At 49.8% G+C, this 22,895-nt stretch overlaps 7 protein-coding genes across 7 annotated transcripts; 6 read left to right on the top strand and 1 right to left on the bottom strand.

Moving 5' to 3' along the window:
* Positions 1-709: 709 nt before the first annotated feature.
* On the bottom strand, positions 710-1,998 carry FPRO_09730 (uncharacterized protein; the record flags this gene model as incomplete). The annotated part of the gene is made up of 3 exons (XM_031233153.1): positions 710-1,037; positions 1,093-1,744; positions 1,800-1,998. The coding sequence occupies 3 exons, from the start codon at positions 1,996-1,998 to the stop codon at positions 710-712; spliced, it is 1,179 nt and encodes a 392-aa protein (XP_031083018.1).
* A 3,549-nt stretch (positions 1,999-5,547) lies between these two features.
* On the top strand, positions 5,548-8,993 carry FPRO_09729 (uncharacterized protein; the record flags this gene model as incomplete). Its single annotated transcript, XM_031233152.1, has 2 exons — positions 5,548-5,973; positions 6,036-8,993. The coding sequence occupies 2 exons, from the start codon at positions 5,548-5,550 to the stop codon at positions 8,991-8,993; spliced, it is 3,384 nt and encodes a 1,127-aa protein (XP_031083017.1).
* A 1,146-nt stretch (positions 8,994-10,139) lies between these two features.
* Positions 10,140-11,132, top strand: FPRO_09728 (putative oxidoreductase, short chain dehydrogenase/reductase family superfamily; the record flags this gene model as incomplete). Its single annotated transcript, XM_031233151.1, has 4 exons — positions 10,140-10,367; positions 10,438-10,822; positions 10,895-10,990; positions 11,065-11,132. 4 exons carry the CDS (start codon positions 10,140-10,142, stop codon positions 11,130-11,132), a joined length of 777 nt encoding a protein of 258 aa, XP_031083016.1.
* A 3,730-nt stretch (positions 11,133-14,862) lies between these two features.
* Positions 14,863-16,948, top strand: FPRO_09727 (uncharacterized protein; the record flags this gene model as incomplete). The annotated part of the gene is made up of 4 exons (XM_031233148.1): positions 14,863-14,890; positions 15,236-15,504; positions 15,617-16,100; positions 16,152-16,948. 4 exons carry the CDS (start codon positions 14,863-14,865, stop codon positions 16,946-16,948), a joined length of 1,578 nt encoding a protein of 525 aa, XP_031083015.1.
* A 929-nt stretch (positions 16,949-17,877) lies between these two features.
* On the top strand, positions 17,878-19,235 carry FPRO_09726 (related to PET191 protein, involved in assembly of cytochrome oxidase; the record flags this gene model as incomplete). Its single annotated transcript, XM_031233147.1, has 2 exons — positions 17,878-18,105; positions 18,174-19,235. 2 exons carry the CDS (start codon positions 17,878-17,880, stop codon positions 19,233-19,235), a joined length of 1,290 nt encoding a protein of 429 aa, XP_031083014.1.
* Positions 19,236-19,584: 349 nt separating this feature from the next.
* On the top strand, positions 19,585-20,051 carry FPRO_09725 (related to PET191 protein, involved in assembly of cytochrome oxidase; the record flags this gene model as incomplete). Its single annotated transcript, XM_031233146.1, has 2 exons — positions 19,585-19,609; positions 19,678-20,051. 2 exons carry the CDS (start codon positions 19,585-19,587, stop codon positions 20,049-20,051), a joined length of 399 nt encoding a protein of 132 aa, XP_031083013.1.
* Positions 20,052-21,425: 1,374 nt separating this feature from the next.
* Positions 21,426-22,682, top strand: FPRO_09724 (uncharacterized protein; the record flags this gene model as incomplete). The annotated part of the gene is made up of 1 exon (XM_031233145.1): positions 21,426-22,682. One exon carries the CDS (start codon positions 21,426-21,428, stop codon positions 22,680-22,682), a length of 1,257 nt encoding a protein of 418 aa, XP_031083012.1.
* Between the last annotated feature and the right edge of the window lie 213 nt (positions 22,683-22,895).

The following is a 22,895-nucleotide window of genomic DNA, read 5'->3' as shown; positions in this document are numbered from 1 at the left end:
GCTAGGCTGCGTGTCTATCGCTATATCCCATTGCTCACTTCATTATTTGCTGGTTGATACAACTCATTCAGTTAGTACATGGCAGCAGGCAAAGACTCAAACATCATGTATGCAAAGGCCTAGTATTATATTAGTTTCACTGCTTACAAGCAAAGGCAAACAGCGTTAACAAATATTTTCACTGAACAGCAACTGAGGTATGTGCAAAATTATCCTTCACTGTCTCACCGCACATTTCACGGTCCGAGAAGCGAGTATCAGGTGTGCAGGTCATATAAAGCTTCAGGTGCCATAACTGCCTATACTACTCCGATGTCATGAGCTGAACCATTCGCTTGCACAAGGTAAAAAGACGTAAAAAGAAATGGAGTTCAAATGAATATTGGATACCAAGGACGAGTGCAGTATAGTATCTCCTATCTCCTCGTCGAAGTCATTATTCGTAGTGAAACGCTGTCCTCCAAGCATTGGTCATAAAGGCTTAATAGAAATGCTGATTTAAGAACCGATATTTATGGCGTTGAATCGTAATTCGTCATTGTGTGTGTATGTTCATTCTCAAGGGTCATTTGGGCACCTTGTATGCGTTTGCGCATGTTTGGAGTAGAGTCTGACTGCCGTGTAATTCCCATTTATTAAGTGGATATTTGGCATCATCAGACACGTCGGCACCCATCTTCCGATCCAGGTGGGTGGCTGGTCCGGGTGATTAGAAGTCAGCAAAGTATGGGTCATATTTCTCCGCCATCTCGCGGCCATAAGGTTCGCGAGATCCGTCGTCCTCGGGGTAGACGTCGAAGCATTGTGCATCGCCGGGATATCGTATCGGGGGCTGAATAGGGCCCTTTTGTTGACGGTTGAAAATGTCATCCCAGTTGGTGTCAAGGAAGAAAGGGTGGGATTTCACACGTGCTGCACCGCCGCTTATATTACCAAGGCGCCGAGAACGATCGACGGTGCAGAAGGACCGTATTATATCCTTAGCTTCTTCTGATAAGGGGGGGTCTTGGGGAAAGACAACCGGCTTTTCTAAGATCCTGCGGGAAAATAGTCAGCTTGCCATTCTTAGACATCTGTCGAACAGTTACCCACTGCTTGTAGATCTCGATGGGGTTCTGGTGCCAGAAAGGAGGATACCCCGTCAAGAACTCATATATTAGAATGCCCAGTGCCCACCAGTCAACTGCGCCTGTGTGACCTTTGTTCTGGATGACTTCCGGGGCGAGATACTCAGGTGTCCCGCACAAGGTGTATGTCTCGACGGGGCGGTTATCCTCACGGTAGCCGAGTCGCTTGGCAAAGCCAAAATCGACAAGCTTGATGTGGCCCTCTTGATCCAGAAGTAGGTTTTCAGGTTTAAGGTCTCGATAGGCAATACCTCCTTGCTGCTCGTGCAAGTACTCCAAAACCAGAACGATCTCGGCGGCGTAGAAGCGTGCGACAGGTTCTTCGAAGCGTCGTAACTTTCTAAGATATGTGAACAACTCTCCCCCTGGAACGTAGTCGAGCAGCATGTAGAGCGAATCTTGGTCGGAAAAGGAGGCTATTAGGTTTGTGATGAAAGGATGACCTGCGACATCAGCGAGAATAGCGCGCTCGTGTCGGACATGATCGACTTGTTTAAGACGGATGACTTCCGGTTTCCGTAGGATCTTAAGGGCGTAGACTTCGGGGTTGAGTTGATGGTCAAGGGGTATATGCGCAGTTGCGGCGGGACGAACGAGGCAGACCCGAGCAAATGTTCCTTTTTCGGGGGGTCAGAAGCGGAAGGCCTATAAGTCTGCAAGACATGGACATACCTGTCCCTAGTGTGCGAACGCGTCTGAAGTCGCGAAGATTGAATTTTCGAGTTTGTGGTAATGGACTTGGCGTGGGAGTTGTTGGTCCACTCGGAGCATCTTGGGCATGTGGGTGAGAGCTTGCGGAATGTGAGGGCGCAGGGATTCCCGATGACGATGGTAGGCCACCAGCATGTGAGGGCGCAACGGTCGCAGCCATGACTTGATCGTCCTGAAGTCCTGTGATAGGATCACGGCAACAGAGAGGTGAAGATATTGGCGAGGGGGAGGGAAGTCAATGGGAATTGATTATTGACTGGGTTGAGGCGCGAGCCCATAACAACCCGGGACCAACACTGCCAGAAATCCGGACGATATGGCGAGTAAATTGGAGACAATTCGAAAAGCGACTGGGTGTCTAGCATACGCTGAGTTGTTTGCCGTTGTCGCCTGTGGTTGTGCTTTTGTCACGCGGTCAGTTGGGAGGTTCTAGAGCAAGTCTGGCTCGGTTCCCCTGACGATGCGGAGACGATGAATAACGGAGTGATGCGGCGTCCTCAGGCCCAGCCCGTTATTCCAAGTGGTAACCTCAAGGACAGAGATTCAGATTGAGCGCTAAGCTTCGAGCAAGAGGTGGGCTAAGACTGTTGACAGCAGGTTTAGAACCAAAAGTGAGGCTGAGGAAGAGGTGAGACTCTGAGGCGGATGGGAAAAGAAACGGCGAACAGGCGGCGCAAGGTGGGCGATGCACGAGCGATAGTGATGAAGATGGAGGCAGAATAAGAAGCTAAAAAAATGAACGACCTTGACGTGATGTTTATGTGCCTTGCCTAGTCTATGAGCTAGACTACTATAGTAAACAGCCAATGCAGCGTGAGTGCCTATTCAGGATAAGACGAGGGCGTCCCCATGAAACGGTGAGTGAGCGAGCGCCATCAGATTGGATGTCATGGATATGCTCGGCTGGGGGCCGAAGAAGGACCAACAACATGGCACGAGTATCTGAAAGAAGGCCGTCGCATGTGGTGAATAAAAGAGGCCATACATGCAGACTTCCATGACGGATATTACATTGGTATTTCTTCCTGAATTGGGGATCTTTTACCTGTTTCCAAGGCGCCATCTCCAAGAAGCTAAAACTCCAGTTGCACTTGAAAATACATTGCCATTTGTCTGGGCTTCAGCCTCCTATCAACTGCGATCTATTGTAGACACAGCGGAGCACTTAAAGTGGACTCGGCGGCGGGGGTCCAGAATCTATTATGACGCAAAATGTGGGTGACGGGGAACTTGAGAGGTCACCGAGAGATACCCTTTTGGCGATCGACAAGTTGTCAGTGGGTGGTGGTGTCGAGCTTACCTATGGCTTCTGCTATTTGACGTATGAAAGGAGGGTTTACATATGTGTTGCATAATCAGAGTCTCAACTCGTTCCCCTTATCTCTTACAGTCACAACCTCACTCTGAAATGCTGGCATGATTCAGGATCAAAGCTAGGGATTGCGACCCAGACCCTTCGATTATCTCCAACCAACAACTAACCACCTGTTCCATGTTGGCCGAATACATACAATTGACGCAAAAACCTAGATGGAAATCCACTTGCGTCATCTGCCGCCGGCCCTTGCTCCTAATCTGCCGGATCCTATAATGAGATCCTTGAAACTGGAATGTCACTTGAAGACATCCCCACGCTTTCAATCTCTCCAACCCATTCCATGCAGCCCATGTACCTATGTAAGTCAGATCTCAGGCGCGGGAGATAACGGGCTGCTCTGGGTGTGTCGGCAGTATCGCCAAGCACTTATATACGTACCACTATGCAGCATTGGGTCTTTGAGCAGGATGCCCGTGCAGAGATAGCGCTTAATCCAGTGCTAGGCGGCAGTTGGATGTCTTTGCGTGTTACCGGTAGCCCAAGTCGGCAACGAAACTACCAAAGCCGGTTGTGAAACCCGTTTTCTGCCAGATGACACTACATAGAGCCATGGTTTATTTAAGCTTTCGGGCCTGGGGATGGCCTCAATCATACTAGACCTAGCTTCGCACAACTCTGAAGGTTTGTCCTTTGCCCATCTGGTCACTAGTGGCACAGCTTGTGTCGAAGACGTTCACATTTGGCAGTTTGTAGCTAGCCGACTAGCGCTGTGAAGAATAAACTGTCCAAGGCTGAGAACCTGGGTTGTCATTCAGGTTGGACAGTGCGATCTACCTATGGGACTTTCTCTACATTCGTTATCACTTTGTCTGCGATTCAGCTGTAGCCAACTAAGTTTGTTGAAGAACCCTTACCATATTCTATTACAGAGCATATATTTCTTTGATGATCCTAAGACCTAGCGATGACTTCGCACTTCACAATATATTCTGGCTTAGATTATTACTTACAAGGCAACCTAAGTTGAGTCAAGTATTGGTTCTGAATTCTTTTACCAGGGATGATAATCTACCAATAGATGCCAATATACATAGTATTATGCCTGGGTATTGCAGTACATGCAATACTTGCTATGGCTACATTGTTCAGAATATCGTTTGTCTGGAAACTGTCTCTACAACGATTGTTCATTTTCACTGCACATAGTGTCTTGGTTGTGTTTACGTATTGCTATTCGCCGTTTCATCTCTAAGAGGCCGATCAAAGAAATAAACCATGCCAACTCTGTGGTGTTTGTGTTCACGAACATAAGGTAAGATTAGAGCCCTTTGTTGTCTGTTCTCTGCATATCTTCTAGAGTCCATGGTTAACTATTTGACTAACCAAACTCGCCCTCGGGCTATCTATAGCTATGATATTAGCAGCAAACTTACCGGCCGTAACGATAATTCTGTTTGACAACTCTTCGTTCCCACGATCCTTCATTCCCTCCCATGCCATCATGCACTTCTTCAACCTTCTGTTTTGCTGTCACTTTAGCAAAACTAGCGCGAGCAATTCTCTACAACCTCGTCGAGTAGAACTTCAGCAAGATGAGAAGCGGCGTTATTCCCCAAGGCACTCTAGTCATGCAGCGTCAGAATATGGAAATTCTATCGCCTTCTCAGCAGCCATATCCAGTGACAGCGACAGCTTTCCAGTACAAAGAAGCCTTGGGACACTGACAATACTTAACACCGACCAGTCGACTCGAGGTACTATTGGGCCTAAATATGGCAGAGTTTCTCAGTCCCAACCACGTTGTGTTTAGCTTTGCTGAAGCTATGTAGGTAGAGTGTAAGATGGTTTGAATGAATATAAGGTATACAGCTTACTACTAAGGTCCCGACACTATAGGGTAAGTATACATGGTACCCCTTCACATTCTGTCGCTTGAGCCACAGTTTGAGCCACGCTATTCCTTAATGCCTTAACTATGCTCTAAATGGACAGGAAAGCTCCCTGGGCTACTTAACCAGGGAGCCCTAGGGAGCCCCCTAGTAGCGGCTCTTGGGCGAGGAATGCCCTGAGGTTCCCTGGCCAGTAGCTGATGGCCCAACTCCCATATCTGGAGACTTGACGCAGCTGGACCCCATCCATCTCCACTGACCTCAGGTTTCCTCTCCATAACTTAAGCTGTCTTCATCTGTCGTCCAGCCTCGATACTGAAATCCCACCGTCTGTTCTGTACTATCGCATTTTTAGTCTCTTGTACTCGGCCAGTTAATTGCAAACGGCCTCACTTTCTCACAATCTTTCTGTGTCTCCCACTCCCAGCCTTTATTCTTCCACCTCAGCCGCATACTCCCTGTCGAGCCGCATCCCCCTCGTCATGCGCCGTTGACCGAAATCATGTTCTCAAACTTGACCAACATTGTCCAGAAAGCACAGCAGCTTATTGATCCCACCCAGGGACTCAATCTTTCCAGTTCCGATCGCAATCCTTCCAAGTCGTCCCTGTTCCAAAGTCAATTCCGCCTCCCTGCCTCCCAGACACCCCTCTACGAGATCAACGCCGAGCTTACTATTCCACCTTCCAACGCGACACACGGCGATAAGGACCAGGAGAGAGGATGGCATTATGCTGGGAAACTGCATCTATCAGAGCACTTTATGTGCTTCTCAACAACTCCTACTAGCTTTGTCCAATCCGCCAGTACTTCCACGTCAACCGCTTTCACTGGCCAAACACATGGCGGAGGCCCCAGCGGCAACGGCTTCACATTTCCATTATGTGCTATACGAAGAGTCGAGCGCCTGAATAGCCAGAACTTTCAGGTATGATCTATGCTGGTGAGACACTCGTGCGTATTATTTAAACTGACCTCCTCCTGTTCCAGTTCGCACTAGCTCTAACCACTTGGAATGGTCTTCTCGCCGACTCTCCTAAAGACAAGGACTCGAAGGACAAAAAGGACTTAAGAGAGCAACGTATTACAATCCACCTGGCCGGGACCAGGCAGTCTTGCGAGCGTTTTTGCGATGGCCTCAAAAAAGGCCTAAGGGCAGGAGTTGGCAATGTAGCCAAACTACGACGAGTCGCTGCTGAGTGCTATTCTGAGCATCTCCTCAGAACCGAGGATAGGAAAAATGCCTCCCCGCCAGATGCCGGCCTAGGGATGCTCTTCCGATATCCTGGCGACCCAAAGAAGCTAAGGGACAGGGCGAAAATGCGCCTCTGGGCCGAGTATCTACGTGACAATGGTCGAAACTTTACCCTAATCCGCCAGCCAACTTTCCACAAGCTCATTCGCGTTGGTCTGCCAAACCGGCTCAGAGGCGAGATTTGGGAACTCACATCTGGCTCGATTTATCTACGCCTGGAAAATCCAGCACTCTATACCGATACCCTGGCAAAGTTTGAAGGCCAAGAGTCGCTTGCTATCGACGAGATCGAAAAGGACCTCAACCGAAGTCTTCCAGAGTATCCAGGCTTCCAAAGCGAGGATGGAATCAACCGCCTACGTCGGGTATTAACTGCTTACAGTTGGGTCAATACCGAGGTCGGATATTGCCAAGCCATGAATATTGTCGTGGCCGCATTATTGATTTACATGTCTGAAGCCCAGGCTTTCTTTCTTCTCTCAGCACTTTGCGACAGACTCGTTCCCGGGTATTACTCCACGACCATGTATGGAACCCTTCTTGATCAGAAGGTATTCGAGTCTTTGGTGGAAAGGACAATGCCCATACTCTGGGATCATCTTGTCAAAAGCGACGTGCAGTTGTCAGTCGTCTCGCTCCCGTGGTTTCTGTCACTTTATATCAACTCGATGCCCCTTGTCTTTGCCTTCCGTGTTCTGGACGTGTTCTTCGTCGAAGGGCCAAAGGTCCTGTTTCAGGTAGGGTTGGCAATCTTGCGCATCAATGGCGAGGAGTTGCTTGATGCGGCGGATGACGGGGCTTTCATTTCAGTTCTGAAGGCTTACTTTGCCCGCTTGGATGAGTCGGCTCACCCCAAGTCTGAAAATCCAAAGTTGCGTGCCGTGACCCGATTCCAGGAATTGATGGTCGTGGCCTTCAAGGAGTTCGCAGGAATAACTCACAGTAGTATCACCGAGCTGCGTTTGAAGAATAAGGACGCCGTCCTCAATAATATCGAGAACTTTGCTAAGAGGACCGCTATTCGCAATCTGGGCCCCGAAAGCAAATTGTTAAGTACTGATGAGCTTGGTTCACTATATGATCGGTTCTACAATATCCTATACGAACGTCAGCAGAGGGACCATATGATTCAACAAGAGAAATTGCGGCGAGCGAAGTCAAGCAGGATGCGGGCATCTGAGATTTTCGCAACTCACCACGATGAAGTCGAAAAGGGACGTGTTGGATTAGGCCCAAGCACAAGCCTCATGGACTACGATGCATTTCGCGAATTTCTTGCAAGCATGTCAAAATGGGCTATATCGGATTCACCAGGTGCGACAAAGTACAGCAATTATGAGGACCGTCAAAATATGTTTCACAGCGCCAGGCGGCCATCCGAAATAATGTCACCCTGGGGTGGAGGACCGGAGCCTGCTGATCACGAATTTTTGCAACGTTTATTCAAGAGATGGGATGTGGATGACAGCTCTGCCTTGACTCTTCAGAACGTCGTTACAGGTCTAGCGCAGATCAAAGGGAAACGTGACATTATGGGCACTATTACATACTTCTTTGAGTTATATGACGATGATAAGGACGGCAAGGTTGACCGTGAAGGTATCCTACGGATCTCAGAAGCTTTGTTATTTCTGTCTCGTCGGGGCCTAGAGGGCACATTGAGTCCTGGAACCTCCAGTGCCCTCGAAAGTGATTCAGCAAGCGGGCATGAATCACAAGCTAGCTTACCGCCTGGTATATCGACTAACGAGAGGTTCCTGGGAAGCGTGAGTGCTTTTATAAGACGGTGCTTCGAGTACGCCGATCCAGCTAGCGGGCATAATGACACGCCCGTGGCAAAGCCAGATGATGAAGACTCGAGAGATGCGTTTGCTATAGGTGATGAGGATGAGGATGAGGATGAGGAAGATGAAGAAGACCTTTTGGGCCCCGAATCTCCAACCGGAACCCCGACAAAGGCTAAGAAACCCAGCCTCTCATCGGAGAGTTCTCTCAGCACTACTGACAACCACGATGCGGCCTCACGACGCAGGGTCTCGAAAGCCAAATCTGAGGCAGCAAATGCGGCACTAGATCCTGCGCATCCTCTGCACCTTACATTACCCACCTTCCGCATGGTTGTTCTCGCGGATGAGTTGCTAGAACAATTCTTCGAGTCGTCTTTCCCAGCTTCTTTCCACATCATCGAGGGGCTTCCCAACACAGCATCGTCAGCATCATCTCTTACAACATTCTCCAGTCTTGGGTTTGGAGCTAGACCTCCTATTCCCCCGCCCGTCGGCCCTCCAGGAGCAGGCCGTGGCTTACGCGGCGTGCTCGATAACATCGTCACGGATGGAATGCGTGTCGCCACAGAGGTCAGAAGACGGATGGAGGAGGCCCAAAAGGAACTCGAGAAGAACGCTTTGCCCGGACAGCGACCTGAAGAAGATGAAGAAGATGACGATGATCTCGGAGTTGAAGTCGGCGTGAGAAAGGGACCTTCAGGTAGCAGCACCGACATCGAACGACGATCCGTGAGGAGCTCGGACCGGGATTTATTAGATGGGGCAGATGCAGAGGCCGGCGCATTGAGCAAACCTCAAGAACAGAGTTTACTCGACGTGAGCCCCAGCGATGGAAGGCCTCGTGCTGGTACCGCAACTTCGACGGGGTCGACTGGAGGATCGGCAGTGGTAGAGTTTGAAGGATAGAGCTGTGATATTAGTGCCACGAAATGGCCTTGTAAACAACGAAATGAAATGTATAGGGTTCATGTTGTCAGCCATGTACCACTCGTGTAGAGCGTTTCTTTTGAGTAGGTGAATGACTGCAAAACAAACTATTGGGAGTGCGAATTGGCGTAACCTGCACAGGAGATTCAGTGTGGAATAGTAGAGGGCAAAACTTGAAAGTTTTCCGATGTAGCTTAACGAGAAGTCTTCGATATTTTTATCTACGAGCACGGGTATTCATTCCCGACTACTGGAAACATGAAAAAGAAACTCAACAAGATTCGACTTGTCACTCTTTCACTAGATGTTCCAAGTAAGTACATATCTCCCTAAGTAGAAAATTTGTTCAGCCCCTAGGGTTTCATGTTTGGCATAACCCGTCACTTTTGATACATTGCGGATAGGCGGCGGATAGGAAGGAAGGAAGAGTCTAGCAACTGACCAATATATCTAACTTATATAGTATTAAAAGCTGAGTTTGTGATTATAGCTGGTATTGAATGGTGATTTTCGACGAGTGCCAACTTACATCGACAAGATTCAGGGGCCAAGCTCAGCGTAGAAAGGACATTTTATCAGCACTTCAAGGGCCCAAGGAAGCACAAGTGGTTAATCCTTTATGGATGTGAATCAACAGATTACTGGCATGGCATTGAGTCTTGATATCAAAATTACTCTTCGACATATAAGGGCCTTGTAACACATGTAATGTCATATGAGAAGGCTCCATCAACTTTCGACCAGAGATATTGATGTCGATCATTTCATTGGTATCTGTAAAATACCTAGGCGCGCATGTACCGACTTGGAGTTACCTTACCTGCCGCAGTGCCTACTCCCTCGGTGTAAAAGAATGATGCATAAGAAGCTTAGATGGCGCGACGATGCCCCGCTATCCGAGAATGACATCATCAACGTCGATACGCATATAAGGTAATCAACAAGTACAGACCCAAGATAAGGTTATTACGAGTAGTAGCAGGCGAGGAGTCTTGTCTACGACCTAGCTAATTTTGAGAGCATAGGTAGTTCTCTCGAACAACACTTTCAAACTATCAAACTCCGCGGCAACCATTTGGGCCGCTATACAAAGAAGAGGAATTCGATTGATGCGATCTCCTCGTTATGGCAGTCATACTCATCGTAGGAGCTACTCGTGGCTTGGGTGCTAGCCTCACCAAGAAGTACGCCGAAAAGAGCGAAAACACCGTCTACGGTACGACCAGATCATCCGAGGGCCCGAAAGACTCACCCTCTGGAGTCAAATGGCTTTCTGATATCGACCTCATACAATCTAACGCTGGCCAGAAGCTGGCCAGTCTGCTAGACCCAGCTCAGCCAATCGACTCGGTGGTGAGTAGCATTTCCAATTGCAGCAATGCGATCAGAGTCAATGTTTCACGAGACTGAGGAACAAGGCAAGATCATCACAGCTGGTTACTTTGCTACAGAAGACCTTACCTTGGATAAAGGTCCGAAATGGGAGGAAGAGCAGCGAATGTATACGACCAGCTCTATTGCCCCCGTCTTTATCGTCCATCAGCTCGTCCACAAAGGTCTCTTGCGCAAGGGTTCCAAAGTGGTGCTTGTATCTTCCGAGTCTGGCAGCATCACTCTGCGACATCCAAAGGAAGGGGGTGGCAACTACGCTCATCACGCAAGTAAAGCGGCTCTCAACATGGTTGGTAAGCTGCTTAGCTTGGATCTTAAGGACCAGGGCGTCATTGTCAGCATCGTGCACCCAGGCTTTATGCGAACTGAAATGACAAAAGGCGTAGGGTTTGACAAGTTCTGGGATGATGGTGGAGGTGAGATCTCGCGAGCACTTGCTATATAATATACGTGGTGTTGCGGAAGCTAACAAGAGTTTGATCAACTAGCTGTGACACCAGACAAGGCGGCGGCGAGCCTCATCAGCTGGATTGACAGTCTTGATATTAGCAAAACAGGAGAATACTGGGCACCGCGAGGACCGCGTGAGTAGCTTTCAAAACGATTTGCGCCGTGGCAGGCCAATGGAGTGCTGACCAACGATTATCTGCTTGATTAGGGGATATTGGGACTGCTGAGGTTGTGCTGGGCGAAGACTTAGCTACACCACTGCATCTCCCCTGGTAAAGCGAAACGGCAACGGCTCTCGTATATCAGCATCGTTTTATTTTACCGGCAACGCCTGGGCTGAAACTGTTGTTGCTAGGAGGTTAGCCTGGCTAGTAGCCGTCGACAAATGAGTGGATTATAACCGGAAATTACTGCAATTTCACCTATCGGCAACGCGCTTCGAAGCAACCTACCCCGTGCAATTCTTCCTTCTAGACGAGGCGAGTTATCGTCTTTGCCTATTGCGGGTGACGAAATTGAAGAGTGTGGGGTTTGGGGAATCAGGGTCCTCACGTAGCAATGGACTAGCAAAGTCACGATACTGCATCAGGTCTGGCTGCAATAATTAACCTAGCTTGGCAGATCATTAATTATGAACTTATGATCATCATACAGAATCACGAAATTGTGTCTGGTGCTTTGTCGCGTTACGCAAGTGAGTGGTTCCGTCTTCTCATATGATTAGGATCGGCCGCAGGTTATTAGGCGCTGTCCCACCACAAAGAATGAGCTGCATGCTTGATTGCGACTACAAAATGTCATCACGATGGATCCTGCTGTCTACGCCGAGGTTCGCATCATTCACCCGTTCGGACGGGAGATTGCTAAATTGCTCAAGATTTGCTTACAACAGCAAACTTACAGTCCATGCATTCTTGATGCTACCCCGAGTACGGAGTATGAGTTGCAGAATATATGGTGGCTCCATTATATAGCACGTGGTCATGATCCCTAGCCAAGACACCAGCCAAGTCCGGGTATTGTAATTAGAATGCTACTTTTCAGGTTCAGTCTGGACCGGGCTCGATCAAGCTTTTGACTGACAAGGTCAAGGAAATGTGGAATGAAAGAACACGAGGCTGGGTTTCTGAGCGTTTGCCCTGTGCTGTGTCTCTTACTTCTCTTGTTGTGAATAGCCGTCTATCTTTGGCGCAGCTGCCCTGCAGGAGGGCTTGGCTGACATTGGTATTAACGAGATACTGCCTGACGTCTCAACCGCGCATCTTGCCTGACAATACAAGATCTCAACGGCCGGGTTGTGCATGGTAAGACACCCCTGAAGTTGACAAAGAAGACGAAAAAGGAGACTGATGGAAAGTAAATTTGAGCCATCATCGATAATCGGGGCTCTTGTTAGCTGTGGAGTTTGGCTTCTTTGGCGTCAGGGGCATGGCGTTTTGCAACTTGTGGAGAAGAGACGGCCCTTTCATTGGCTGGGTGAGGCTTAGTGATTGCCCTGGATGTTTAAGGGGTAGGGTGACCTTGTGTTCGGCCGACACCTCATCCACTAGGAAATGACAGTGCGGCCAGGATACATGCAAGCTTCCCAATAGGGAGCAATGTTAGGAATACAACGATGCTGATGCTATCCGTAATGTAGGTATGGGAATTCCTTAGTTTCCAAAGCCATTGTTCGATCGTAGACATGCACAGTAACCAAGCAAGAGTTAGGGAAATCAAACGGAGTTCTAGGCGTCCTCAGAATACGGCATGGCAGCGGCATGGCTGGTACGAGGCCTATGTGGGCTTGGCCAGCCAGGGCATCCATAAGCCAGGTCGAACAATCTGGGTCCAGGTAGTCAACCTTGCTAGCGAAAGCCTCTCCGATGTCTACGATCCAAGTCAGCTGCCGCCACCTTCTCGAATCAGGACCAGACTTTGACCCGGTACTTGAAAGTTTAGGGACATGGGTGGTGATGAAGCTAGAATTTACAAAAGGTACATACACAGTTGTTTAAGACCCAAAGCTCTCGGTCTGCTGATGATGGGGCTAGGTTCTGGCAACTGCAAATACCTACCTATGTAGGAGGCGTTGCAGTTACCGGGTGCCGTTGAAATAAGGCTGTTGCAAAGTCTCAAACTGGACGATGCAAGACTGGACAGGGAAATGTTAAATCACAGCCACAGACACAAATGTCCGTAGCTCAAGTCAGACCTTGTAGGTACCTACCTTACTTTTGCCAGGTAGGTAGGTAGGTAATTAGATCAGAAGCTGGACCAAGCTCGATTCAGCTCAGCCAAGGTTGACCAGACTGGCACCGAGTTGCTTCCTCCCCAGCTCCCGTAGTTTCTACCCCAAAATCTGATGCACTAACTACCTACCTCTAACCTTACCTGACCTGCACAAACAAGTTACAACTGATTCTTTCCCCGTCTTGACCACGTTCACCGACTTGCTTCAGCGGCCTAGACGTACATACTGTAGAGTTGTCTTATACCCTAGGCCTGGGAATCCCCCATTCGTTCTGGTCCGTACTTACCCGGTCGAGCTTCTCAGAAGGCTCCTCAAGCCTCCATCTTTCTCCCTCTTCATTGAATGTTTTTGATCTTCTTCCACCCTCAATTCCACACAACGTTCACTTATCTGGCGTGTGGTTCTAAGTTGCCTCAAGCGCTCCTTTCTTCTTCCTTTCCTCCTTCTCCTCTGTCACCCATCCACTGACACGGCCAACACAACTCAGGTAGAGATTGGCAACCCATTCCTTTCATCATAGCACCACTGTTATACAGCACCGAGAACCTCACGAACCCTGGCAACGTAACAGACTCTTCAACAAAACCGAATTAAAGCAGCATATCGCTCACGCAGTATCCATCGTCCACCTTCGATCCTTCACACGCTTCTGTTCGCTGCTGAGCCTTTCCGAAGCTCGACCCCGGGAACCACTGATCTCAATCTCAAGGCCAATTCACGTTTGGATTCCACCAGCCCACGGAGCGACCTTTTTCACTCACAATAGCCCGTCTTCGCTCTGCTGCCACCATCGATCACAGCTCAGCAAATACAGCTACTTTGTCTCCCTAATTACAGGCACCTGAATATCCTGTTTACAGGACTAGAAGCCAACGACACTGCTTGAAAAGCGATCCCTTCTGGACCCTGATTTTATCTTCTTGTTGTCCTCCACCCCTGTCTGGCAACATCGTGTACCAGTACGACCCAGTGGTCAACGACCCCTGCCAGTCCCGCCTTTGAAGGCCCCTGCCCAAGCTCGACAGCCGTGAGCATTGACCTGCCCCGCTAACAGGCCTATCGACGAGTCGCCAAACTCGACCCCGAGTGGTTCAGCCAAGCACCTGAAAATTGAACACCCTTCATCAGCATTTTGTTGATTTCAGGCACTTAGCTTTGCAAAATACGTTTGGCAAGGATCCATTCCATCCTTTGCACTGGAGACTACCATATCAACTAGCCTCCCGGCCTCAGACAATCGATCCCTCTTGAACCTGACAATTCATCAAGAACTTCAACACAGGGGCATCTGCCGCTAAGACGATCGCACTACTTTCTCAGGCCAGCCAGCCCCTTTCCGAGCCCTTGGCCCTTGGGCACCACGAAGGCCATTTCACCCCCCAGAGCTATTGACCCACCAGGTGCCTGAACAAAGTTGAAAGTTGAACGGCAGAACGGGGATTCGAATCGCGTTTGAGTGGCGTACCGTACTCTTATTGACTTGGTATGACGCTGGGTCTGAGCTTCCAGGACAGAGGAATTTAATCCATCCCGACCTACGTATTTTACCACGGCCAGTTCTTTGACTTTCACCTCTTGGCGAAGTTGCCTTCGTCCTTGTTTGCGCAAGCTCGGGGCTCTATTCCTATCTTTTATACGACACACGTAACGCATTGTTTTACCTGGCGTTGCAACGGCTGCCGTTTCCTCTGCTACTCTATATCGATTGGCTCCGCATTCTCTCCTGGATCTTCAAATCAGAAACACAAGCCCAAGCTTGACCCCTTTGCAATCATGTCTACTGCTCAGTCTTTTCAGTCCGGTAAGCGCCCGCCCCTTGATTTCGCTTTAATGTGATCTGCGACAACCACCCCATTCCCAAAGCTTCCCCTTCTGTTTTCACCGGGATTCGCGTCCGACAGCTGCCAAAGCTCGGCGCTTGGAATCTTGTAAACAAAGGAGACTAGATCAACTGAAATGTTGAATGGATCGCAAGTCAACTTGGCGCAACAACTCACCTGAAGCTTGCCGGTCGGTCCACTTGGCTGGCATCCATCTTGTGTCATGCTGAGGAGATTGTTTGTTTCATCTTGGTCCATCTGTCGTCGTCATTGTATGCATGCGCCCGTTTATCTGGCACCCAGCTGATAGGTTTTCTTGGAAACAGGCCACACCAGTTCTGGCCAATCTCCTGGTCTCACACTCAACTTATCTTCTAATAACCCCTTCCGCAACCGCGCACCATCTCCAGCCAGTGCCGACCTTCTTTTCCCCAGCAAACCCGCCTCTCCCTTTGACGACCCTCCAGCACGACCTTTATCTCGAAATCCATTTCTCGATCAGCCACCGGTTGATTTATTGTCACAGCCTCTTAGGTCACCTGGTGCGATGTCGTCTCACTCAGACTCTAAGTCTCTTTCAGCCGAGGAAATTTTTGTATGTACTTGAGTCAATATCTTTCTCCCACTACCTCAAACATGCAGGGAATGATTAATTCTCGGTGGTCAACGATGATTCCTTGCACTGATACTAACCTGCCATTAAACAGAACTCCATGACTCTCGATGATGTTTCTAATGACCGAGCAAGACAGCAGGCCACTCGCCGACCGATGAACGGACCGCCTCCAAGACGCGGCGGCGAAAACCCACCCCCCGAGAGTGGCAGCCACCGCCCTTCGCGTTCCCAGGAAGAAGCTCTTCGTGCTCGAAGGATGCAAGGCTCCGGACCCCGACCGCAACAGAGCTCACCGCAACGACGTGCCCCACCACGACGTCCTCGACGAAATTCTGAGTCCTCTTTGGTCGATTTTGATGCGCGTCCAATTACAGAAGAGGAGAAAAGAATGATCGAGGCGGCTCGGCGACGCGAATACGAACGACAGCGTCGCGGAGAGGGTAAGGAGCGCGGCGATAGAAGCGACCGTGACCGCGATCGTCGGGAGCGGGGAGATAGGGAGAAGACCAGTCGCCCCAGCAGAAAGATGGACATTATTGATCAACTTGATGCCACAAGCATTTACGGAACTGGCCGTACGTTCATCTCCTCCCTGACCCTAGAATTCATTGTTGCTGACAGTACAGTGTTCCATCATGATGGACCCTTCGACGCCTTGAACCCCCACCGAAATCGCCAAAACGCGAGACGTGCGCCAATGCAGGCCTTTCCCAAAGATTCGCTAAACAACTCTCTTGGAGGCGCTGGGCCGCTTAATGCTCGAGCTGACCATTCAGTTCTCATGGGAAATGCCACAGATGAGGCGTTCAGAGATTTTTCTGCACCTTCAAAAGCCCGTAGCAAGGAACCCGCCATTTTTGATGCCTCAGGTCGAGACCAAATTGTCCATGGAGATGAGTCTGTTGGCCTGGGCACCTCAACTTTCTTGGAAGGGACACCCGCTGCGCGAAGTGCTATTCAGCGTCACCAGGCTGAACAGGCCCAGGAAAATATGGAGAGTGGTCTACAGCGCAAGAAATCCCTTGCACAGCGCATTCGCCACATTAACAAGGGTCCCCGCGATTATAGTCAGTCAGGGCGCCCCAATGGCGAATATTCCAGAATCACCCCAGATGCCTATCCGACAGCAGCCAGCACCAGTTCAGACAACAATCCCTTCTTTGCAGAATTCGGTAAAGGCGAGGAAGGCTTCAGTGCAAGGCCGCGAGATGGCTCAATGACATCCAACAGCCCTCCTGGAGCGAGACGCCCTTCTGCCGGAGCTGTCCTTGAACGACGGGCGACAACTGATGCAGCTACAACTTTGGATGATGCCCCAGCAAAGCCCACCGGGCTTATGGGACGAATGAAGAGCCTTAAGGGGCGGAAGCCTCGGCCAGAGATACCTAGCAACGGGCCCGGTGTGCCCGGAACGGCCGTTTAGTGGAGGACAGGTGCCGGGCGACTCCTTGACTCAAGTCGAAGTCCAAAGCGATGGCAGTCAAGGCAGGACAGCCTTGCGGAGAATATGAATGAGCACGCGAATGAAGGTTCGTGGGCTAATAGTCTGCCAACACGAGATCAAGAAAATGCGGCGCCGAGAGAGGCAGAGAGGTGTGCCGCGTACGCCTCAAGCACGGTACAAGAATCTGAACCATTGCTTTACGAAACTGCAGAGGTTCAAGCAAAGAGACTTGGCCAGGTACACAATTATTCAAGAAAACGGTATACAAATGCGACGAGATAAGGTCTATTTGGTCTCTCCAGATACCGATGAAGTTTCTATTTATTATCTTCTTTTTGTTGAGTTTGGGATGGGGCGGGCAGCATGGGTTATAGGAAACCAAGCCCAAAGGTCGAGTCGTTTGCTTTGTTTTGGAGATTTATTACCAGGCAGGTCTGACTTAGCAGGAACCTCAAGAGCTTGAGTCATCTCCAAGTCGTCACGATGCCAGAAAGGACCTGGGACTGCCAACTGAGAGCTGGGAGGTTTTTATGAAGCCTTTTTTGTATGTTTTGTATCAGGACTTGATGTCTGATCATGGCATCAATAAATTCAAATGCGATGTTATCGTGTGAAAACAATTAGCTTGGTTCTGCCTTGATTTGCGCCAGAGGTGGTTAGTCACTTCAAGAGATAATACCATTCTCAACTTGGAGTGATCAATCCTTCTGATGTCGTGTTTAGCACTACTTTAAAGGAAAGCATGCAATTCATGATTTATTATGGCAGTATTAAGCTGGTCTGGTTGTTGTCGCTTTAGGGCTATCTTGGAGCCCATCTTATGTAAACCATGAGGAGCAGTTATGCACTTGGACCTTGCATAGCAACAACCGAAATATAGTACTAGGCCACAAGCTCTACCTTACTCCATGAACCCATCACAGAGCCCCCCTTCACAGGCAAGCTCCCACTTTCAGCTTGAACCAATTCCTGCAGCAATACTGGTCGATAAAGAGGTGAAAAGGCGCGATGCAATCGCACTGTTGGGAGCCTGCAAGACAGGATGCAGAGCCATTGACGAGGAGGTCATGTTAGGAGGCTTTGAACGTGGAAGCGTTGTGGGTATCAGCGCGGAAGATGAAGAGCTAGGGGTTCAGGTGAGATCAACACTCAGATAAAGTCGTTGGTTGTGTGAAAGAAACGTTGGACTAATTTTCGGCGTCAGCTTGGTCTCCAGACACTTGCACATTCGCTTTGTGAAGGCACGGTTACAAGTGGCCTGCTCATCACGCCCAGGCCAGCAAGTGTAATGCTGGCCGGCCTGAGAGACGCGGTGAAGTCCGAACTCGAGGCTAAACAGGGCACAAAGGATACTATAAGGGTGAGACTCAGACAATGTCTTGAAAAAGTCATGCTGTCTTGTGTGTTCGACATGGATGGCCTATGGGAGGCACTGGCCGATCTGGATTGCGAGGTGGTTGAAGAGAAGGATGGTGCGGTGCAGGACCAAGACCAAGGGGCAACAGAAATCAGACCACATGATACAACATATGAGTTTGACGAGATCCAGGATAGCCAGGATGACGATGATGTGGCTTTCTCCCCCATTCATCAAGCTTCGCAGCCCCTGGCAGAGGAGCCGTGTAACAAGACGCAACAGCACCCAGACGTTATCGTCATTACGCATTTCTCATCCCTTCTGACGGGTCTTTTCCTTCACCGCGAAAAGTCAGCAGCGCATGCCGCGCTTCAGCTTTTGAGCTCACACCTCCGCGATCTCTCGCGCAATCTACCCTCGAAGCCACTTATCCTTCTACTGAACTCGACATCAGCGGTATCCTCGGGTCCAGCACTCGCAACCGCAGCGTCACCAGCGAAGCAAAGCCAAGTTGATCCAACACTACGATCTATCTTCAACCCACCACCATTGACCGGCTACAGTGCCCGGCGCACGAAACCAAACTTCGGTCTGATATTTACGCAACTACTGGACTTTCACTTACTGTGCACAAAGGTTCCAAAGACAAGGCAGGATGCTGAGGGAGCAGTGAGGCAACTTCCTGGGGACAAGATCGAGCTGGTATGGGTCGTGGAGGTGTTGTTGGATGAGCTGGGCGTCTGGGAAGGTCATACAGGAGCTAGGTCGGGAAGGGAGCAGAGATGGGCGGCTGTGAAAGTTGAAAAGGGGAGAATTGTTCAGGCGATTGATGAGAAGGAGCCCGAGGCTAAAATCCCGAATATAAGCGACGTGAGGGTTGCGGGTGGTTTTGGAGGACGCAGAGTATAATTATGGCAATTTATAACGACCGGTGGAGTATACGAAGTCCAAATTTGGGCAGGCTTGCGATGCTCCGGTGGCTTTGGAGATGCGGATTACGGTATACTTGGCTCTATGAGCAAGGTAGATAGCTAAAATGCCTTGTATCTACTTCTATAGAGCTCTGTAACTAATGGGTGTTTGTAGTATCCGTATGATGTTGTGTTATGACAAATTGGAGCGCACCCGCTCTATTTCCGACGGGCAGCCAACCAATCATATCTCGACCGCAAAACAACCCTTTTGAAGCCTCATCGTTGGTTGACTCTAAAGTTGCATGATCTGAGCCGTGGTGCCATTGCCAACCTTCCCAGCCAAGATGCCCAGCTCATGCAAAGAACTGCGTAAGCTATTCACTGACCCTGACATACAGCCCGCATGTCAATCATTCTAACACCCGATGCTTTCCCAGGCGAAGCACTCGCGCAGTGTCTCCAAGAATCCGACTGTGTCATGGTTGAGCGCAACAGCGCCGCCGACTGCCTCCGCGAGCCCCTCGTCAACACCCTCCCGCTCAAGTGCCGACAGCTGAAGAAGGGCTTCGGCGAGTGCAAGCGTGGCATGGTGGACATGCGTAAAAGATTTCGAGGCAACATGCCCGTGGCATACCGTACGATGGAACAGGCCGAGGAGGGTCAAGGATATCAACTCTATGCCGGACGCCCGGCGTTTGCTGGCGGTGTCAAAAAGACGGACGGGAACGAACCCATTCCTCAAGATTGGAGAGAAGTCGAGAATGAGAAGTGGAAGGCAGAACAGGCAGCCATGGAGCAGCAGAAGAAGTGAGATGCATTCTATCATTTTCGGCGTTTTGAGGACCATGGTGGTATCAAATACTCGTACGAACAGTCGTTGCCATGCAGCACATGCCCTGTCGCGGTAAAGGCTTGATTCGGCCAGGCAATGATCTCCAACGCTGAGGTTGAGCTGAACCGACTGAGCTGAAACAGTTCTACATAACGAACTTGACAGACGAAGACTTTTAGATATACCCAGAAAGGAGAAGAAGAAAAGGAAAAAAAGGGTGAAATTCTCACGTTCTGCCGTGTTATAAGGCTGCGATTTGCTCTACTCTATTCCCAACATTTGTACGATATCTGTATTATATCCCCCACCTGGGTAAGTTACTATGTACTTAGCCAGTCACGCTGCCAACCCAGCTTACAACTCAATCAACGTCAATAGCCTTGGACAACAGTGGTCAATTCATGCTTGTTAGCGTGCTAAATTAAAGTTTCTGGTCCGTGTCGGGTTTCAAGTTTTCCACCTGGACCTGGCTGCATCTCACCCGACCTCACTTATTTACCTACCTAGCAGGCCTAGGTAGGGACGGGCATGTTCCCCACAACCCGAAAGTATACGCAATTGGACGAGGAAATAATAAAGCCCATCATCAGTAACAAGAATTGATCAAGGTTACCTGCCATCCTACCATAGTTCATATACCCCTACGGGGTAGTTTACCTCCTTTCATAGCCTAAGCTCGCACCTGGCCCAAGAGGGAAGTCATCCTCGTGTGTCCTGCGTCACACTTTGAACACACCCACCCACTCTCAGAACGTCAGACGCGTTGCATACTGGACCTATCCTAGTAGAAAGTAAGAAAGAAAAAAAGGGCAGTGGTTGGGTTGGGAGCAGTCAGTAAATTAGTGGCTTCTTGGTTTGATCGCTTCGCCATGGCTTGACGGGCTATTCGGTGTTTAATACTTTGTGCTATTTGCTACCATTTCCCCATTCCTCTTAGGTTAACTACCTACCTAAGTTAGTAGATTGGGTAACCTTCTTTTTACCTTACTGCCTTACCTTATCTCCCGCTTCTTGAAGGGTCTTACCACGGCCGCCTGAGACGCTCTGTTACATCTGTGTGTCGCAATAGGGATATCTCTCCCTTCTCTCCTGAGCTCAACCCACTCATTCAACTGCCCAGCGCCGACTCAAGCTGTGCCAAGGCCAAGGCCAAGTCGAATCGAATCGAATCAAATCAAATCGAATCAAATCAAGTATCTTATCCATCGCCTCGCCAAATTTAGTAATGCGGTCTGGTCTGCAACTGGCGCCGCTGTCGTTGTCGTCATAACTTCGCTACCATCCTCGACCTCAATTCGCATCGTTGCATCTATATCTCCTCTCCGATTCGTGCAGCCACAGACGATGGCCATCATGATCACCGCACCACAGCGGCGTCTACTCGTCCTTCTCTCGACTTTCTTCTTCGTATTTAGCATTTTTTATTGCTGTTCGCGTCTCGCAGCATTGACAGTCGGGCCCGTAGAGGTCGAGGACGAAGTCTTGCGCCCACAAGTTGAACTTCTCAGAGCCGATAACCCCATGTCTTATGGCATGTACAACAGACCGCGCTACGATGGTATCGACCTCATTAGGAATCTACCCAGCGAATACGTCCCTACAGCAAAGAATGGAAGGAGGTTGGTCGTGGTTGGCGATATCCACGGCATGCTGGACCCCTTCGAGAAACTACTCAAGAAGATCGAATTCAACCCCAAGACAGACCACGTTATTGCAGTTGGCGATATGATTAACAAGGGCCCCAAGTCTTCCGAGGTAGTTGCTCGTCTTATGGAACTCAAAGCCACCGCGGTCCGTGGCAACCACGAAGATCGCGTCATTCTTGCATGGCGCGGCCTCAGTTCTCAACAGGGCGTCGCCGCCTACCTCGATACCAAAGATGCCGCCAAGCACAGGGGCGAGGAGGCAGACTTGAAAACAGCTCGCAGTCTTTCCGAGGCGCAAATGACGTGGCTGAAGAACTTACCGGTCATCATATCTGCCGAATCCATGGCCCTCTACTTCGTGCACGCCGGTCTCGTCCCAGGCGTCCGGCTCCCTCAACAAGACGCCTGGGCTGCCATGAACATGCGCACCTTGCGGTTTCCGCGCGAAGAATTCCGTAAGAAGGAGATCGAAAAGAAACGAAAGCAGGCCGAGAAACAGCGACAAAAGGAGCTAGTAAAGGCGCAGGAGGACGCGCAGGCAAAGTTTCAACAGCGCAGTTTCGTTCCTGGGGAAGAGGCCACTGACTCGCATGCCCACGCCGCCCACGCTGCACGCGCTGAACCTGCTCCAGCCGATTCCGCAGGTGCCGTGTCGACCGATGCAGCCGCCGCCGAACGCACGAACCCTGATCGCGATGTATGGATTCCCATAGATGGTCACGAAGGTGAACGATGGACCGACCTATGGAATAGCGAGCAAAAGAAATTGCGAGGACCCGACCGTCGTTCTGTCATCTACGGCCACGATGCCAAGATGGGCTATCAGGAGGACTCATACACCTTCGGCCTCGACTCTGGTTGTGTCAAGGGCAACGCCCTAACTGCCCTGGTTATCCAGGCCAAGGAAGAAGGTGGCTGGAAACACTCAACTCATCAGGTCATGTGCAAAAAAGGATGGTGGTAAGGTCCTCACAATTTCGATGATATGATATCATGCTGTACAATGATGGTTTTAGGTCAATACTTGGGCAGGCGGGTTCACGCATTTCAGTTAGATGGCGTTATGGGTCATGATAATGATAGTGATGGTCCTTTCTTGTCAAGATACATAGACGGGAGTTCTCACGTAAACTAAAGATTACTGTTCATGATGTTTGATGGATGATTCTGACAGCTT

Source organism: Fusarium proliferatum, assembly GCF_900067095.1.
Source record: "Fusarium proliferatum ET1 genome assembly, contig: FPRO_scaffold006, whole genome shotgun sequence".
NCBI classification, from domain to species: Eukaryota; Fungi; Ascomycota; class Sordariomycetes; order Hypocreales; family Nectriaceae; genus Fusarium; species Fusarium proliferatum.
The sequence above is the reverse complement of the archived record's forward strand: the minus strand, read 5'-3'. Positions and strand labels throughout refer to the sequence as shown.